The sequence below is a fragment of the Orcinus orca genome, chromosome 19 (assembly GCF_937001465.1).
Source record: "Orcinus orca chromosome 19, mOrcOrc1.1, whole genome shotgun sequence".
Taxonomy (NCBI): Eukaryota; Metazoa; Chordata; class Mammalia; order Artiodactyla; family Delphinidae; genus Orcinus; species Orcinus orca.
The window spans coordinates 36138925-36160378 of NC_064577.1; the positions used below are offsets into that span (position 1 = coordinate 36138925).

Genomic DNA, 21454 nt, shown 5'->3' on the forward strand with positions numbered 1-21454 from the left:
CTGTGAAGCCGCACAATGGGTGAAAGGTGACACAGCAGAGGGTACTCACAGATGAACAGCTCCAGCGGAGGAATACTCAGTGGCTCCGGTCCCAGTGGGAGCCCTCCAATCACACCTACCTCACACTGCGGATCAGAAATGCAGCTCAGAAACAGATCTGGGGGCTTCCACTCCAACAGCTAGGGAGCAGACCCTGCCCCTGACAGGACAGTGACAACCAGAGAGCAAAGAGGAGGTCTCGCTCAATGCAGGCTCTGGTCACACCACCAGTCACACCTCCTATCAAGGGGATAACGGCCGGCATACACTGAGGAAAGAGATGGCAGACATCCATACTAAAAACAGCCCTCACACCCAAAATTATTAAACCCATACAGGCTACACAGGGACGATACCACATAAAAATAGCCCTCCAAGACAACAGTAAATAATTGTTTCTCCTAAACTCATACAGCAAAAGCAATATGACTAAAGTGAAGAAGCAGAGGAACTACTCCAATTAAAAGATCGAGAGAATTCCCCTGAAAGAACAAACAATGCAACAGACCTCTTCAGTCTAATAGACACCAAGTTCAAAAAGGAGATAATGAAAATACTGAAGGAACTAAGAAAGGCTATCAACAGAAATACAGATTACTATAAAAAGGAACTAAAAACTATAAGGAGACAAGAAAAATTAGAGAATTCATTAGAAGAGATGAAAGCTGAACTAAAGGCTATGAACAGCAGAATGAATAATGCAGAAGAACAAATAAGTGATCTGGAAGATAGAATAATGGAAATCACCCAGTAAGGAGAGCAGACAGAAACCCAATCGAAAAAAAATGAAGGAAATATAAGAGACCTATGGGATAATATAGAGTGCCAATCTATGCATAACAGGGATCCTAAAAAGAGAAGAAAGAGAAAAGGGGATTGAAAATTTATTTGAAGAAATTATGGCTGAAAAATTCCCAAACCTTAAGAAGGAAACATATCCAGATACAGGAAGCACAGAGGGTGGCAAACAAGATAAACCCAAACAGACCTACACCAAGATGTGTTATAAAAAAATGGCAAAAGTTAAAGAGAGGATTCTAAAGGCAGCAAGAGAAAAACAAAAAGTTAATTACAAGGAAACCCCAATAAGGCTATCAGCTGATTTCTCTACAGAAGTGTTTCAGGCCAGAAGGGAGAGGCAAGCTACATTCAACATCCTGAAAGGGAAAAATCTGCAACCTAGGACACTCTACCCAGCAAAGTTATCATTTAGAATGGAAGGAGAGATAAAGAATTTCTCAGACAAGCAAAAACTAAAAGAATACAGCAATACTAAACCTATACTAAAGGAAATATTGAAAGGTCTTCCCTAATAGAAAAGTAAGAATCTATAGGAAAGAGGAGGACCTTCAAGATGGTGGAGGAGTAAGAAGTGGAGATCACCTTCCTCTCCATAAATATATCAAAAATACATCTACATGTGGAACAACTCCTACAGAACACCTACTGAATGCTGGCAGAAGACCTCAGACTTCCCCCAAAACAAGAAACTCCCCACGTACCCGGGTAGGGCAAAAGAAAAAACAGAGACAAAAGAATAGGGACAGGACCTGCACCTCCAGGAGGGAGCTGTGAAGGAGGAAGAGTTTCCACACACTAGGAAGCCCCTTCACTGGTGGAGATGGTGGGGGGGTGACAGGGGGGGAAGCTTCGGAGCCACAGAGGAGAGCGCAGCAACAGGGGTGCAGAGGGCAAAGTGGAGAGATTCCTGCACAGAGGATCGGTGCCGACCAGCACTCACCAAGCTGAGGCTTGTCTGCTCACCCGCCGGGGCAGGTGGGAGCATCAGATCCCAAGGAGAGGACTGGGGTTGGCTGTGTGAACACAGCCTGAAGGGGGCTAGTGTGCCACAGCTAACCGGGAGGAAGTCCAAGAAAAAGTCTGGACCTGCCTAAGAGTCAAGAGACCATTGTTTCTGGGTGTGCGAGAAGAGAAGATTCAGAGCACCGCGTAAATGAGCTCCAGAGACGGGCATGAGCCACGGCTATCAGCGTGGACACCAGAGACAGGCATGAGACGCTAAGGCTGCTACTGCAGCCACCAAGAATCCTGTGTGCAAGCACAGGTCACTATCCACACCTCCCCTCCAGGGGCCTGTGCAGCCGGCCACTGCCAGGGTCCCGTGATCCAGGGACAACTTCCCCAGGAGAACACATGGCACGTGCCTCAGGCTGGTGCAACGTCATGCTGGTCTCTGCTGCCGCAGGCTCGCCCCGCATCCGTACTCCTCCCTCTCCTTGGCCCGAGTGAGCCAGAGACCTCTAATCAGCCACTCCTTTAACCCCCTCCTGTCTGGGCAAAGAACAGATGCCAGAGAGCGCCCTACATGCAGAAGCAGGGCCAAATCCACAGCTGAACCCCAGGAGCTGTGAGAACAAAGGAGAGAAAGGGAAATTTCTCCGTGCAGCCTCAGGAGCAGCAGATTAAATCCCCACAATCAACTTGAGATACCCTGCATCTGTGGAATATCTGAATAGACAAAGAATCATCCCAAAATTAAGGCGGTGGACTTTGGGAGCAACTGTAGACTTGGGGTTTGCTGTATGAAACTGACCACTTTCTGATTTTTATATTTATCTTAGTATAGTTTTTAGCGATTGTTATAATTGGTGGACTTGTTTACTGGTTTGGTTGCTCTCTTTTTTATTACTTATAATTTATTTAATTTTAATAATATTTTTATTTTAATAACTTTATATTATTTTATTTATTTTTCTTTTTAAATCTCCCTTTTCTTCTGAGCTGTGTGGCTGACAGGGTCTTGGTGCTCCGGCCGGATGTCAGGCCTGAGCCTCTGAGGTGGGAGAGCCGAGTTCAGGACATTGGACCACCAGAGACCTCCCGGCCCCACGTAGTATCAATCAGCGAGAGCTCTCCCAGAGATCTCCGTCTCAACACCAACACCCAGCTTCACTCAACGACCAGCAAGCTACAGTGCTGGACACCCTATGCCAAACAACTAGCAAGATAGGAACACAACCCCACCCATTAGCAGAGAGGCTGCCTAAAATAATAGTAAGTTCACAGATACCCCAAAACAAACCACCAGACGTGATCCTGCCCACCAGAAAGACAAGATCCAGCCTCATCCACCAGAACACAGGCATCAGTCCCCTCCACCAGGGAGTCTCCACAACCCACTGAACCAACCTTACCCACTGTGGGCAGACACCAAAAACAACAGAACTACGAACCTGTGGCCTGCGAAAAGGAGACCCCAAACACATTAAGTTAAGCAAAATAAGAAGACAGAGAAATACACAGCAGATGAAGGAGCAAAGTAAAAACCCACCAGACCAAACACATGAAGAGGAGATAGGCAGTCTACCTGAAAAAGAATTCAGAGTAATGATAGTAAAGATGATCCAAAATCTTGGAAACAGAATGGAGAAAATACAAGAAACATTTAACAAGGACCTAGAAGAACTAAAGAGCAAACAATGATGAACAACACAATAAATGAAATTAAAAATTCTCCAGAAGGAATCAATAGCAGAATAACTGAGGCAGAAGAACAGATAAGTGATCTGGAGGATAAAATAGTGGAAAAAAGTATCACAGAGCAGAATAAAGAAAAAAGAACAAAAAGTATTGAGGACAGTCTATGTCTCAGAGATCTCTGGGACAACATTAAACTCACCAACATTTGAATTATAGGGGTCCCAGAAGAAGAAGAGAAAAAGAAAAGGATTGAGAAAATATTTGAAGAGACTATAGTGAAAACTTCCTTAATATGGGAAAGGAAATAGTCAAGTCCAGGAAGCGCAGGGAGTCCCATACAGGATAAATCCAAGGAGAAACATGCCAAGACACATATTAATCAAACTATCAAAAATTAAATACAAAGAAAAAACATTAAAAGCAGCAAGGGAAAAGCAACAAATAATATACAAGGGAATCCCCATAAGGTTAACAGGTGACCTTTCAGCAGAAACTCTGCAAGCCAGAAGGGAGTGGCAGGACATATTTAAAGTGATGAAAAGGGGCTTCCCTGGTGGCACAGTGGTTAAGAATCCACCTGCCAATGCAGGGAACCCGGGTTCAAGCCCTGGTCTGGGAAGATCCCACATGCCGCAGAGCAACTAAGCCCGTGAGCGACAACTACTGAGCATGCGCTCTAGAGCCCATGCTCCGCAGCAAAAGAAGCCACCTCAACGAGAAGCCCACACACCGCAATGAAGAGTAGCCCCTGCTCGCTGCAACTAGAGAAAGCCTGTGTGCAGCAACGAAGACCCAACGCAGCCAAAAATAAAAATAAATATATTTAAAGTGATGAAAGGGAAAAACCTACAACCAAGATTGCTCTACCCGGCAAGGATCTCATTCAGATTCGACAGAGAAATTAAAACCTTTACAGACAAGCAAAAGCTAAGAGAATTCAGCACCACCAAACCAGCTTTACAACAAATGCTAAATGAACTTCTCTAGGCAGAAAACACAAGAGAATGAAAAGGCCTACAACAACATACCCAAAACAACTAAGAAAATGGTAACAGGAACATACATGTCGATAACTACCTTAAATGTAAATGGATTAAATGCTCCAAACAAAAGACACAGACTGGCTGAATGGATACAGAAACAAGACCCGTATATATGCTGTCTACAAGAGACCCATTTCAGACCTAGGGGCACATACAGACTGAAAGTGAGAGGATGGAAAAAGATATGCCATGCAAATGGAAATCAAAAGACAGCTGGAGTAGCAATTCTCATCTCAGACAAAATAGACTTTAAAATAAAAACTATTACAAGAGACAAAGAAAGACACTACATAACGATCAAGGGATCAATCCAAAAAGAAGATATAACAATTGTAAATATTTATGCACCCAACATAGGAGCACCTCAATAAATAAGGCAAATGCAAACAGCCATAAAAGGGGAAATTGTCAGTAACACAATAATAGTAGGGGACTTTAATACCCCACTTTCACCAATGGACAGATCATCCTAAATGAAAATAAATAAGGAAACACAAGCTTTAAATGACACATTAAACAAGATGGACTTAATTGACATTTATAGGACATTCCATCCAAAAACAACAGAATACACTTTCTTCTCAAGTGCTCACGGAACATTCTCCAGGATAGATCATATCTTGGGTCATATATCAAGCCTTGGTAAATTTAAGAAAACTGAAATCGTATCAAGTATCTTTTCCAACCACAACACTATGAGACTAGATATCAAATACAGGAAAAAAAAACTATAAAAAAATACAAACACATAGAGGCTAAACAATACACTACTAAATAACCAAGAGATCACTGAAGAAATCAAAGAGGAAATCAAAATATACCTAGAGACAAATGACAATGAAAACACGACAACCCAAAACCTATGGGATGCAGCAAAAGCAGTTCTAAGAGGGAAGTTTAAAGGAATACAGTCCTACCTCAAGAAACAAAAAAAATCTCAAATAAACAACCTAATGTTACACCTAAAGCAATTAGAGAAAAAAGAACAAAAAACCCCCAAAGTTATCAGAAGGAAAGAAATCATAAAGATCAGATCAAAAATAAAAGAAGAAGAAATGAAGGAAACAGTAGCAAAGATCAATAAAACTAAAAGCTGGTTCTTTGGGAAGAAAAACAAAATTGATAAACCATTAATTAGCCAGACTCCTCAAGAAAAAAAGGGAGAAGACTCAAATCAACAGAATTAGAAATGAGAAAGCATAAGTAACAATCGATACTGCAGAAATACAGAGGACCATGAGAGATTACTACAAGCAACTGTATGCCAATAAAATGGACAACCTAGAAGAAATGGACAAATTCTTAGAAAAGCACAACCTTCCAAGACTGAACCAGGAAGAAACAGAAAATATAAACAGACCAATCACAAGCACTGAAATTGAAACTGTGATTAAAAATCTTCCAACAAACAAAAGCCCAGGACCAGATGGCTTCACAGGCGAATTCTATCAAACATTTAGAGAAGAGCTAACACCTATCCTCAAATTCTTCCAAAATACAACAGAGGGAGGAACACTCCCAAACTCATTCTACGAGGCCACCATCACTGATACCAAAACCACACAAAGATGTCACAAAAAAATCTACAGGCCCGTATCACTGATGAACACAGATGCAAAAATCCTCAACAAAATACTAGCAAACAGAATCCAACAGAACATTAAAAGGATCACACACCATGATCAAGTGGGGTTTATCCCAGGAATGAAAGGATTCTTCAATATATGCAAATCAATCAATGTGATACACCATATTAACAAACTGAAGGATAAAAACCGTATGATCATCTCAATAGATGCAGAAAAAACTTTTATCAACACTGATTTATGATAAAACCCCTCCAGAAAGTAGGCATAGAGAGAACATACCTCAACATAATAAAGGCCATATATGACAAACCCACAGCCAACATCATTCTCAATGGTGAAAAACTGAAACCATTTCCACTAAGATCAGAAACAAGACAAGGTTGCCCACACTCACCACTATTATTCAACATAGTTTTGGAAGTTTTAGCCACAGCAATCAGAGAAGAAAAAGAAAAGGAATCCAAATCAGAAAAGAAGTAAAACTGTCACTGTTTACAGATGACATGACACTACACATAGAGAATCCTAACAATGCTACCAGAAAACTACTAAAGCTAATCAATGAATCTGGTAAAGTAGCAGGATACAAAATTAATGCACAGAAATCTGTTGCATTCCTATACACTAATGATGAAAAATCTGAGAGAGAAATTAAGGAAACACTGCCATTTACCTTTGCAACAAAAAGAATAAAATACCTAGGAATAAAACAACCTAAAGAGACAAAAGACCTGTATGCAGAAAACTATAAGGCACTGATGAAAGAAATTAAAGAGGATACAAACAGATGGAGAGATATACCATGTTCTTGGACTGGAAGAATCAACATTGTGAAAACGACTATACTACCCAAAGCAATCTACAGATTCAATGCAATCCCTATCAAACCACCAATGGCATTTTTCACAGAATTAGAACAAAAAATTGCACAATTTGTATGGGAACACAAAAGACCCCAAATACCCAAAGCAATCTTAAGAAAGAAAAATGGAGCTGGAGCAATCAGGCTACCTGACTCCAGACTATACTACAAAGCTACAGTAATCAAGACAGTATGGTATTGGCACAAAAACAGAAATACAGATCAATGGAACAGGATAGAAAGCACAGAGATAAACCCACACACATACTGTCACCTTATCTTTGATAAAGGAGGCAAGAATATACAATGGAGAAAAGACAGCCTCTTCAATAAGTGGTACAGGGAAAACTGGACAGCTACATGTAACAGAATGAAACTAGAACACTCCCTAACACCATACACAAAAATAAACTCAAAATGGATTAAGGACCTAAATGTAGGCCAGACCCTATAAAACTCTTAGAGGAAAACATAGGGAGAACACTCTGTGATATAAATCACAGCAAGATCCTTTTTACCCACCTCCTAGAGAAAGGGAAATAAAAACAAAAATAAACAAATGGGACCTCATGAAACTTAAAAGCTTTTGCACAGCAAAGGAAACCATAAAAAAGATGAAAAGACAACCCTCAGAAAGGGAGAAAATATTTGCAAACGAAGCAACTGACAAAGGATTAATCTCCAAAGTATACAAGCAGCTCATGCAGCTTAGTATCAAAAAAACAAACAACCCAATCCAAAAATGGGCAGAAGACCTAAATAGACATTTCTCCAAAGAAGATATACAGATTGCCAACAAACACATGAAAGGACGCTCAACATCACTAATCATTAGAGAAATGCAAATCAAAACTACAATGACGTATCTCCTCATACCAGTCAGAATGGCCATCATCAAAAAATCCACAAACAATAAATGCTGGAGAGGGTGTGGAGAAAAGGGAATCCTCTTGCACTGTTGATGGGAATGTAAATTGATACAGCCACTGTGGAGAACAGGGGACACAGGTTCGTGCCCCGGTCCGGGAAGATCCCACATGCCGCGGAGCGGCTAGTCCTGTGGGCCATGGCCGCTGAGCCTGTGCTTCACAACGGGAGAGGCCACAACAGTGAGAGGCCCGCATAGCAAAAAAAAAAAAAAAAAAAAAAAAAAATGGACTTGAGGACAAGGGGAGATGGAAGGGTAGCTGGAACAAAGTTAGAGAGTGGCATGGACATATATACCGTACCAAATGTAAAACAGATAGTGGGAAGCAGCCGCATAGCACAGGGAGATCAGCTCGGTGGTTTGTGACCACCTACAGGGGTGGGATAGAGTAGCAAGAGGGAGGGGATATGGGGATATATGTATATGTATAGGTGATTCACTTTGTTATACAGCAGAAACTAACACAACATTGTAAAGCAATTATACTCCAATAAAGATGTTTAAAAAAAATCACACACACACACACAAAAGAATATACAGGAAAGAGAAAATCACAATTGTAAAGTAAATCACTTAACTAAGCCAGTAATCACTTAAGTAAGATTTAAAAAAAATCAAAACATTTCTGTCAGAGAATGATAACCACAATGAACAGCAAAAGGATGAACATGAAGATGCAAAAGAGGACATCAAAATCATAAAACGTGAGGGAGGAGAGTACAAAAATGTAGACTTTTTTTTTTCTAGAGTATGTTTAGGTCTATATGACTACCAGTGTAAAGCAAGTAGATATAGGAAGGGGTTAACACACTTGAAAAACAGGGCAACCACAAATCAAAAACACAACTGATTCGCAAAAACCAAAAAGAGAATATAATTAAGCATAATACAAAAGGAAATCATCAAACCACAAAAGGAAAAACAAAACGAAACAAAAAGGGACAAAAAATATATATAAAATCAATGGGCAAACAAGGTTTAAAATGGCAATACATATTTATCAATAATTACCTTAAATGTCAATGAACTAGAAAGTCAGCAGAAGGAAGGAGATAATAAAGATCAGGAAAAGAGAGGAAATAAAATAGGGATTAAAAATAAAATAGAAAAAAATCAATAAAACCAAGAGCTGGTTCTTTGAAAGGGTAAACAAGAATGACAAACCTTGGGAATTCCCCAGTGGTCCAGTAGTTAGGACTCCACACTTTCACTGCCAAGGGCATGGGTTCAATCCCTGGTCAGGGAACTAAGACTCCATAAGCTGCGTGGCACAGCTAAGAAAAAGAAAAGAAAAAAAAAACCCAAAACACGGAAAAACCCCAGATAAACAAAGTAAGAAATGAAAGAGAAGAAATCACAATTGATAACAACAGAAATAACAAAAAACCATAAGAGAATACTATGAATTATATGGCAACAAATTCAACAACCTAGAAGAAATGGACAACTTTCTAGAAACATACAGGCTACCAAAACTGAATCAAGAAGAAATATATAACTTGACCAGACCAATCACTAGAAATGAAATAGAATCTGTAATCAAAAAACTCCCTACAAAGAAAAGTCCAGGACCAGGTGGCTTCACTGGGGAATTCTATCAAACATACCAAGAAGAACTTATACCGATCCTTCTCAAACTCTTCCAAAAGACTGAAGAGGCAGGAACACTCCCAAAGAGATTCTATGAAGAAACCATCACCCTGATCCCAAAACCAGTCAAAGACACTACCAAAAAAGAAACTTATAGGCCAATATCTTTGATGAATATAGATACAAAAATTCTCAACAAAATATTAGCAAGCCAAATCCAACAACACATAAAAAAAAAGACATATACCACGACGACGTTGGATTTACCCCAGGGTCAAAAGGATGGTTCAACATACACAAACCAATCAATGTGATACACCACATCAACAAAAGAAACGACAGATGCTCAGTCCCCTTCTGCCACTTGGAATCATATGTTGAAGAGAGTAGAGCCACAAGATGGAGGAGCCCTGAATGTTGCTTGAAGGAGCACCACCCACAGGTTAGAAACACCCATTTTGGCTTTTACATGAGCAAGAAATAAACTTATGGTGTTGGAGAAAGAAAAACAAACACACAAAAACAAAAGAAAGGACAAAAACCACATGACCATCTCAACAGACGGATTTGATAAAATTCAACATCCACTGATGATAAAAACCCTTACAAAAATGGATATACAGGGAACATATCTCAACATAATAAAAGCTATTTATGACAAACCCACAGCCAATATAATACTCAATGGTGAAAAGATGAAAGCCTTCCCCCCAAAATCTGGAACAAGACAAGAATGCCCAGGCTCACCACTTCTCCTCAACATAGTATTGGAAGTCCTAGCCACTGCAATCAGACAAGAAAACAAAATAAAAGGTATTCAAATTGGTAGAGAAGAGGTAAAACTGTTATTATACGTAAATGACATGATATTGTACATAGAAAACTGAAAGACTCCACACAAAAACTACTAGAACTGATAAACGAATTAAGCAAGGTAGCAGGATACAACATTAACATACAGAAAGTGGTTGTATTTCTTTACACCAACAAGGAAATAACAGAAAGGAAATGTAAACAAACAATCCCTTTTCAAATTGCACCAGGGGTGGTCTAGTGGTTAGGATTCAGCGCTTTCACTGCTGTGGGCTGGGTTCAATCCTCCTGGGTCAGGGAACTGAGATCCCGCAAACTGTGCAGTGTGGCCAAAAAATATATACATATTTTTAAATAAATAAACAAAACAAAATGGCACCAAAAAAAAAATAAAATACTTAGGAATAAACCTCACCAAGGAGGTGAAAGACTTATATGCTGAAAACTACAAAAATTAATAAAGGAAATTAAAGATAATTCAAAGAAATGGAAAGATATCCCATGCTCTTGGACTGGAAGAATTAATAATGTTAAAAATGGCAATACTAGGGCTTCCCTGGTGGCGCAGTGGTTGAGAGTCTGCCTGCCGATGCAGGGGACACAGGTTTGTGCCCCGGTCTGGGAAGATCCCACATGCCGCGGAGTGGCTGGGCCTGTGAGCCATGGCCGCTGAGCCTGCGCGTCCGGAGCCTGTGCTCCGCAACGGGAGAGGCCACAACAGTGAGAGGCCCGCGTACCGCCAAAAAAAAAAAAAAAAGGCAACACTACCCAAAGCAATCTACAGATTTAATGTGATCCCTGTCAATTTACCCATGACATTTTTCACAGAACTAAAATAATGCTAAAATTAATACAGAACCATAAAAGACTCAAAATTGCCAAAGCGATCCTGGGGAAAAAGAACAAAGCAGGAGGCATAACCCTCCCAGACTTCAGACAACACTACAAAGCTACAGTAATCAAAACAGTGTGGTACTGGCACAAAAACAGACATACAGATCAATGGAACAGAATAGAGAACCCAGGAGAAAACTCCACATTACCTACCGTCCATTAATCTTCAACAAAGGAGGCAAGAACATAAAATGGGAAAAAGACAGTCTCTTCAGCTAGTGGTGGGAGGAAAGTTAGACAGCTGCATGTAAATCAATTAAGTTAGAACACACCATGCACAAAAATAAACTCAAAATGGCTTAAGGACTTAAATATAAGATATGACACCATAAAACTCCCAGAAAAGATCACAGGCAAAACATTCTGACATAAATGGTACCAATGTTTTCTTAGGTCAGTCTTTCAAGGCAATAGAAATAAAAACAAAAATAAACAAATGGGACCTAATCAAACTTACAAGCTTTTGCACAGCAAAGGAAACCATAAACAAAACGAAAAGACATCCTATGGACTGGGAGAAAATATTTGCAAATGATGCAACTGACAAGGGCTTAATTTCCAAAATATACAAACAGCTCATACAACTCAACAAGAAAAAAACAAATAACCCAATCGAAAAATGGGAGGAAGACCTAAATAGACATTTCTCCGAAGAAGACATATAGGTGGCCAACAGGCACACAAAAACATTCTCAACATCGCTAATCATTATAGAAATCCAAATCAAAACTACCATGAAGTAACACCTCACACCAGTCAGAATGGTCATCATTAAAAAGTCTACAAATAATAAATGCTATGGAGAAAAGGGAACCCTCTTACGTTGTTGGTGGGAATGTAAATCATTGCAGCCACTAGGAAAAACAGTATGAAGTTTCCTCAGAAAATTAAAAATAGAGCTGCCATGTGATCTAGCAATCCCACTCCTGGGCATATATCCAGACAAAACCGTAATTCAAAAGATACATGCACCCCTATGCTCATAGCAGCACTATTTACAATAGCCAAGACATGGAAACAACCTAAATGTCCATTGACATATGAATGGATAAAGAAGATGTGGTGTGCGTATGTGTACACACACGTACACACACACACACACACACACACACACAATGGATTATTACTCGGCCATGAAAAAGAATGAAATAATGCCATTTGCAGCAACATGGATGGATCTAGAGATGATCATACTAAGTGAAGTAAGTCAGAAAGAGAAAGACAAATACAATATGATATCACTTATATATGGAATCTATTGATAAATTATGACACAAATCAACATATGTACGAAACGAAAATAGACTCACAGATATAGAGAACAGACTCGTGGTTGTCAAGGGAGAGGGGAGGAAAAGAGGGAAGGAATGGGAGTTTGGGATTAGCAGAGATAAACTATTATATATAGGATGGATAAACAACAAGGTCATACTGTATCGCAGAGGGAACTATATTCAATATTCTATGACAAACCATAATGGAAAAGAATAAAAAAGAATATATATATGTATAACTGAGTCACTTTGCTGTACAGAAGAAATTAACACAGCATTGTAAATCAACTGTAGTTCAATAAAATTTAAAAAAAAGAAAAGAAGAGGGGCAAATTAAAGGAAGAAATTAAAGCCAATGTGGGAATTCTCTGCCGGTCCAGTGGTTAGGACTCTGCACTTTCACTGCTGAAGGCCGGGGCTCGATACCCCTGGTTGGGGAACTAAAATCCTGCAAGCTGAGTGGCGTGGCCAAGGGAAAAAAAAAAAAGGCAATGTGATTGTGTGAATTTTGGTGCCATTAAGAGAAGTAAGATGAAATACCTGGCTGAGGAGGAAAAGATGATGAATTGGGTTTAAGGTGCCATTTTTACACCCATGTAAAAATGGTCAATATGATTCTAGAAAAGCAGAGCTGAAACCAAAGAGAGACTATGGAACTAAAGATATTAATTATTCACATAGAAGTTACGTTTTAGAAGAGGATGAGGTCACTAAGGAATGTATAAAGAGTGACAATAGCAAATCAATATAGCGAACTGTAGGAGAATCATATTTGAGAAACGAAGAGAATCACAGAATGACAGATAACAGATGGCTATGTAAGAATTTTTTTGGTACAATGATATGGTAGCTATGTTTTTTAAGAGTTATAGAAATACAGAAATACTGATGGATGAAATGATATGTCTGAGATTTACTTTAAAATAATCTGAAAGAGGGGTGGGAGTTGTTAGATAACAAAAGACTGGCCAAGTTGTTAACTGATAAAGCAGGGTGAAGGGTACATGGGGGCTCATTTTATTACTCTACTTTTGTATGTGTTTGAACTTTTTCATAATAAATAGCAAATAAATAAATAGCAAATAAACAGAAAGTCAGGGAGATGGGAGAAAAGAACAAAATACAAAATCACAAAAGCCTAGTGAGAAGAGTTTTAGGAAGGAAGAGGTCACAAGTTTCAATTTCCATAGCAAGGTCATGAATGTTGATGATAATGTTGATAATAAGAAATAAACATTAAAAGTACAGAATACAGAATTTGTAATTTTAGCAAGTTCCTTAAGTTTAATTACCTTACATATTTATTTAATAAATGCTAGATTGAATAAGATAATATTCAAGAATATACCAAGAATTATTAAAACAAAACACACACAACAAACACACAAATTTTGAGCTACTATGTTCAAGGGATACAGTTCAAATTCCTAGGCACGAATCATCTCTGAAAATGCTACAGGGCCAGTGGAAGCATATTTAAGAAACTATAGAATACAAAAGCAAAATTCTCCCAATAAAGGGCCAAGAAACAAACTGACTGAGGACTAAAGCACTAGGTTAATCTGATCTATTTCTAATCACTGAAAATGTTAACATAACAGAGTTGATACTTGCCTCCACTTCAGCCATGAATGCCTCTAAGGGATCATCATCACTATCAGAATCTACTGGCTTGGAATGGAATTGCTGGCGGGTAGGTGAGTTTTCAGCAGGAATGTAAGGTAAATCAACATTGCTAGAATCTTCTTCCTCGTCTTCAAAATATCTGAAAATTAAGATGCATGATTGATAGAGTGAATGTTTAATTTGGGGTCAGGTGAATCTTTCATTTAACACAAATTTTTATTAAAGTATATGTCACAATTAAGAGATTTTGGTCCTTTGGCTTAGGACCTAATTATTAAATTATCACTTAATACACGCCAAATTCTAATACTGCAAAAAAAAAAAATCACAGCAGATTCTCCATTTCAATAGTGTCTGTTAAAAATCACATTTCCAGTTCTCTCAAAAGGGATAAGTTTTCAGTACAAATTTAGTATATCATTGTTGCATAGATATAGCAAATATTAAAGTGTATGCCATGGAAAAAATTACTTTGTATGAAATATTATAAAGCTAGTTTATTCTTCATAATCCTTAAAAAAAATTTTGAGATGTATTCATGAGGCCAGAGACTTTCTTCAGAAGTTCTGGGCTGTTTCCTGAGAACCAACAGAAAATTTCTAAAATTAAAAATAAATGTTCAGGAATATAGCCAATATTTTATAATAACTATAAATGGAGCGTAAACTTTAAAATTTGTGAATCACTATGTTGTACACCTGAAACTTATATAACATTGTACATCAACTATACTTAAAAAAAAAGTTCAATCCAAAATCCTCACCATACTATGTAAATATTCAGAAAAGAATTTCAACATCTGTAAAAAGTATCACTTTCCCTCTAACAAATATCCCAGAAAAGAATATCTATGTAGCTATCAACTAAAACAAAACAAAAACATTGTTTAGATCTTACCTCAGAATTAAATGAAATAGTAATACAACCAAATATTAGTTTAAAGAAATCACTACTACAGCCTAAAATTTTATAGCCTTTCAAGTCTTCATTTTAAAAGCTCTAGCCACTGTTATGTGCTGCACACACACATAAATGCATATTCATTTATATAGTAGTTTCATTAATGTATCATTTAAAAGTATCTCTGAGCCGGTAAACTGTTCTCTAGAATAATGATCCTTGACTTTGCTGAATCTTAAACACTTACTTCTGTATTTAATTGCTAAATAACATACCAACTTTTTTAAATGCTGCTGTGTACTTTAAAAACTCTGATCTTGAGGGTTTTTTTAACTAAAAAAAAACCTCAAGCAGTGTCACAACCAGGTTGGGAATAATAGCAATACAAGATTTCTTCAGACTTGGCAAAGAGAGAAGTTATAATCTATAAGGAATTACAGCTCAAACTTTCAAGCCCCAGCTTCTTAACAATCACCTTCTTAGACATCAAGTTAAAAAAGGTAACCGGTAAATATGTTTCCTGAGAACTGTGGGCAAAAATCTGAGATCTTCCTACCACTATAAGATATTAAACATAACAGTTGTAAGGACTTGGGTGTTGAGCCAAACTATGCCTCTGCCAGTTCTGACAACTGCCTGTGTTTCCAAAACAACTTGTATGGTGTAAACAAAAACTTCAGGGCTTCCCTGGTGGCGCAGTGGTTGAGAGTCCACCTGCCGATGCAGGGGACATGGGTTCGTGCCCCGATCCAGGAAGAGCCCACATGCCACGGAGTGGCTGGGCCCGTGAGCCATGGCCGCTGAGCCTGCACGTCCGGAGCCTGTGCTCCGCAACAGGAGAGGCCACAACAGTGAGAGGCCCGCGTACCGCAAAAAAAAAAAAAACTTCAGTAAAGACCATCAAAAGCCACATGAATTATTTAAAACTCTTCGGCCACGTTTAGGTTTAAATGGCCTCAAATCCTTTTTGGAACAAGCAAAAGTGAAGGACCACAAAAGTATACTCCTTATGAATGAGTAAACTTAACAATTTAACTTGTTAGGAACAATGCAATCCAGTGAGATAACCACTTTAACAAGTCATATTATTATTTGAGAAACAAATGGTTTCTTTGCTTCAATTTCTGTTGATGGAATGAATACCTCAAAGCCTAACCTTTGCTAAATTACCAGGTATTCCCACTTACGCGTTTTCTTCATCAAAGTTGGCCCGTTTAGAACCAATTTTGTAGAAGGAAGGGAGCTGTGGTGGAGCTGACTTTCCAAATCCAGAAGAGCTGGTTGCCCCAAAGGCACTATGGGACTGCTGTGGGAGTTTCGGTTCCTCCTTCTTTCCCGCACTAATAGCGAAACCTCCAAAGCCAAATCCCCTCTTAGTGCCAGGGCCACCTTTATTCCAGTTCATGGTGTCAATGATTGATCTGTTAGGAACAAGAGACACTTACATAAGTTTAACTTTATAAACAGCCCACTGATTTTTATGTCAGTTCCAACCTTTGCCTACAATTTTATTTTAAACCTTTGCCTCTCAATTAAAATTTTAACTTCAGTACAGCACAGATTGGCACAACACTATAAATCAACTATATTTCAATTAAAAAAATTTAACTCTGTACTTCAGATATGCAATATGCTAACATCAATGAAACGGTCACATTTTCTGAAACACTGAAGAAATTGTTATTTCTTTTTTAGAGATCTCAATCTGAACAGGTATGCAGTATTTAATACCATACCCTTCAAAAGGATTTGACTGCTCGTTTAACATCTCATTCAGTTTGCCTATTGTTAAGGATAACAAAGAAATTTCCTAAGCACCGATCAAATGGGTTTAAAAACACCTTATCTCTTATAAGTCTTGGTTCCAAAAAACCTTTTTTTAATGACACAAGTTACCTACGTTTTATAGAATAGCAGAAAACTCAGAACGCGAAAAGGAACAAAATAAAATTACCTGAAATTCCTCTCCAAGATATGCAATTTCGTTGATATCTTTTGCTTTTTTTCTATGCATATGTGTATACACAAACACACCCCATTTAAAATCAAAACTGAAACCATACTGTACAAATTGTTTTAGTTACTGATTTCTTCACAGTATGATACACATGAACATCTTTAAATGTCAATAAATACATTTCTCTACTTCTGTTTTTTTAAAGTTATGAAACATATCATATATCTTTGTGCATACTCTTATTTCCTTAGGATCAATTTTTTTAAATGCAATTGCTTAGCAAACAGGAATGTGCATTCGAAGTTTTACATTTACAGAAAAGTGTCCATTATACACTAAGTAATATGAGAAGGGCATAAAACAAGGTGGGTGGTATGATTCAATGTAAAAGCATGTCTTACATGTACAGAGATAGCTGGAGGGCTGCTTATCAAAATGTTAATAGCACTTATTTGATTTTTACTTTTTTCTTTGTATTAAAGTTTACCATTAATAAGAAAAGTTTAAATGTTTATAATAGACTCTGAAGCCAATGTGAACAGAGTTCCAAAAACTGCTTTTTACAATGGCATTGTTAAAGGGACCAGGAACAGCAACAACACGCTCTACTTTTCTGGTTCTATGCCCCTCCCCCATATATAACCTATAGGTTTTGTTTTAACTATTATACAACACTTAGTTCAGTCTGTCTAGTATTAAAGTTGATTTATGCCATGTCAACCACTGCCCTTAGTTCCAGGTAGGGACTGTCTTTACCCATTTTGGACTTTGCATAAAAGTTATTCATGGCTAGAATAAGCACTTTGTAAGTAATAGTTTACTTACACTTAATTTAGACCATCTCCTGCCTTCTTCAGGAATCCCTTAAGGGGAATCAACATAATTCTAGTGAGATGAGATTTGGTAAGAGTATTTACAAGCCAGAAAATTTTAGCATCTGATAGTATTGTTTAACCAATCTGTGAGCCTGGCTTTCCAAGGGCTGTTCCTAAGCAACAAAAACGACGGATTCTGAATTTTAACCTTTTTCCTAGTGTATATAATGCATAATAAGAGGCTAGTAATAAGCCATTGAAATCAGAACGTAGGCAAAGGAAGGATGGAAAAAAACCACCCTTGGTAGATTTTAAGAATTACATTAACAGGGACTTCCCTGGTGGCGCAGTGGTTAAGAATCCACCCTCCAATGCAGGGAACACTGGTTCGATCCCTGGTCCAGGAAGATCCCACATGCCACGGAGCAACTAAGCCTATGAGCTACAACTACTGAAGCCCACGCGCCACAACAACTGAAGCCCGTGTGCCTAGAGCCCGTGCTCCGCAACAAAGAGAAGCCACCGCAATGAGAAGCCTGTGCACTGCAGCGAAGAGTAGCCCCCGCTCACCGCAACTAGAGAAAGCCCGTGTGCAGCAACGAAGACCCAACGCAGCCAAAAATAAATAATAAATAAATAAATTTATTTTAAAAAAGAATTACATTAACAATCTCCTAGCAGGAAGACTTTCAATGGTTTATCGAAAGCTTGCTGAGGAAGGTCAGGCAATGCATTGGGTGCTCGGCGTTTATAGATGAAAGATACAGTCCCATTCTCAAGGAGTTCACAGTGTAGTTTTAGCCAGCTTAAAAAAAAAAAAAAGATGTGTTCTAATAGAGGTACTACACAAAGTGCATTTATTGATGGCCCAGGAGGAGGGTACCCAACCTATGATGAATTGGGGACAAGGCACAGTTTTTCTGGAGATGACACTGGCGTTAACTTTTTAAATCTGAAGAGGCATTATATCAGGGAAGAAGTGTCAGGAGAGGGAATTTTAGATAGAAGGCACTGTTAAGTGCTACCACAGAGAACTAGAAATATTGCAGTGCAGCTAGAGTTCTGTAGGACATTTGGGAAAATTGCAGGGCACATGTTCAGAAAGACAGGCAGGGCCCAGGGGAACAGTTTAGTATACTATGCTAAGAACACACCATACAAAACTATAGTCCGCCAGTTATAATTTTAAGCAACACAAAGGACACGTTTCAGATCAGTATTTTAGAATGATTAGATGAGAGACAGCAGGAAAAGTTGGACACAAGGAAAGCAGTTAGGACATTATTATAAAAATACAAATATAAAGTGACAAGGTACTGAACAACTAAGGAAGTGGCTATAAGGAAGGAGAAGGGGGGTTGTAGATCTGAGTTATTTACTTAGGTATCTATGAGGAAGAATCAACTGGGGTAACCAAATTAGACGTGGGAGCTAAGGAGGAAGGGAGAGTCTAGAATAACTCTGGAAGTTTCTGGCTTTTACAGATTGGGTGAATGGTGGTGCCATTAGTAGAGATGGAAACCTAGAAAAGCCAGGCATGGAGAAGCAGGTAGAAAGTGAGATCAGTTCAGTACCTATGGGAGAGCTAAGGACAGCTGGCAAGTAAGGTCTGTAACTGCAGAGAGAGATCTGTGATGGGGCTATAGATTTGATATGAGACATTTGCATCTGAGGTTACTGATGTAGATAAGCTAGCAGAGAGTGAGAAAAGGGGTGAGACAATCATAGTGTATGTCAATATTTAGGAATGGGCAGGGGAAGAGAAACTCACATGGAAACTTGAGGACGAACGAAGAGGAAGGGAGGATAGCAGAGAAAGTGACACAGATGGTGAGACAAGTTTTACAGGCAGAAAGAAATGTCTAATGTTAAAAACTAAAAAGAAGACAGGTGAGATAAGAACTAAAAAGCCTCCGTTGAAGGAGTGGGGGCAGGGTTAAGGAATGATTGGTAAGTGGTAGAGGATGAAGACTAGGCCACAAGGAGTGCAGATTACTTCCTAGGCTGTTTACCAATGACAGGAAGGAGAGCATGAGGTGTTAACTAGAGGAATTTCGTTTAAGGAAGAAATGTAAGCATGTTTATATGCTAAAGAGGAAAAGCCAACAAAAAGAAAAACTAAAGATTTGGGATGACAGGAAAAATCATAGGAACAAGGTGTTGCAGAGACCTGAAGAGACAAGATCAAAACCTTTAATAAGGAGTAAGTAACTCTTCCCCCTAGACTGAGGATAGAAGAAAAGGATGGGCATAAATTAATCCTACTAAATAATAAACGGTTCAAATTACAAAAGAAATAAATCAAATACTTCGTTTTAAAAATTCAACTTCTGCCACAAACAGGCAAGCAATGTGACTTTAGGGGAGTGAGAGTTGCTTAATGGTTTAGAGACATAAGACGCAAAATATGCGTTTAGAATATGCGTAAAGAAATATGCGTTTCTTTAACTCTTCGGAGATTTGGGTCAGCCAAAAGACTGAGAACACTTAAGTGCCCCCAAGCCTTACACTAGTGTGAGCTAGGTCACACTGCCCATGTTCCCTAATTAATTGCCTCTAGCAAGGCCAAACAACTGTGCTATCTATACCCCACTGACTAGAATGTGAGCTCCGTGAGGGCAGGGACTTTGCCTGTTTTGTCCAACATAGTATCCTTAGTGCCTAGTGTATATAGTACTCAAAAAATTTTATGATGAATGAATAACTATCATGCATTCAGGCTCTTCAGAATTCATCCCAGTATTTGTGAAAACCATCATCTCCCGTTATTACAAACCTTGCTATCTAGCCAACCAGTCCTGATCAAATCTAAGCCAGCTCATCCTCAGTGCACCACTAATTCTTAATTTCTTGACAACAGTTCTTCCTACTATTAGTCCATGTATATGGCTACAGATCCTTGACAAACAGAGGTTTGAGGGGCTGTAGCTGATATAAGAAGCACAGATGGCCAACCTAATCTCTATTTGGTTTCATGATGTTCAAAGAAAAAGAAAAAAAAATGAACCCTCCTCTGCTTAAGCTATTGAGGCTATTAAAATTAATTTTCACTCTCTAAGCAAACATTGTTTGGAGAAGAGACATCCATTAAACAGTTAATAAGAAAGTCAAAACATAGTGAGGATATTAAAAAATTAACTGTAGTCCTGCTATTCGTGGGTCTCCTCAAAGCTCCCTTTATTTGGTCTACACACACACACACACACACACACACACACACACACACACACACACACACACACACACACACACACACACACACACACACACCCTGGGCCTTCTCTCAGGTTACAATATGCCTGGTACATCCTTCCCACAAGCTGGCAAACTCATATCAAATAGCTCTGAAACTTCACCTCTGCCTCCATAAACACTTCTCAAATTGATGACAGAAAAGGTGAAAAATCACCACATGGCTTCTGACACCCAGGTAAAGCTCACAGACTTCATTAAAAACAACCACCAGCAACAAAAACAATCCAATTTTAAAAATGGGCAAAGGACTTGACATTTCTCCAAAGATATACAAATGGCCAATAAGTATATGAAAAGATGCTCAACATCACTAATCATTTGGGAAATGCAAATCAAAACTGTATCACCTCATACTCATTAGGATAGCTACTATTAAAAAAAAAAGGGCTTCCCTGGTGGCGCAGTGGTTAAGAATCCACCTGCCAATG

At 38.7% G+C, this 21454-nt stretch overlaps 1 protein-coding gene across 5 annotated transcripts in view; it reads right to left on the reverse strand.

Annotated features, from left to right (window-relative positions):
- Positions 1-21454, reverse strand: part of DDX42 (DEAD-box helicase 42) — a 52877-nt gene that overhangs the window by 26511 nt on the left and 4912 nt on the right. For 2 of the 5 annotated variants that reach the window (XM_033438895.2, XM_033438894.2), the window contains exons 2-4: positions 17782-17819; positions 16187-16420; positions 14088-14238 (exon numbers count right to left, since the gene is read on the reverse strand). In XM_033438895.2, the coding sequence (XP_033294786.1) occupies positions 14088-14238; positions 16187-16404 (369 nt within the window). In that variant the 5' untranslated portion in view covers positions 16405-16420; positions 17782-17819. Of the gene's footprint in view, positions 1-14087; positions 14239-16186; positions 16421-17781; positions 17820-21454 lie in introns of those variants that run through there. The other 3 variants (XM_033438893.2, XM_012535100.3, XM_033438896.2) reach the window with 2 other exon arrangements.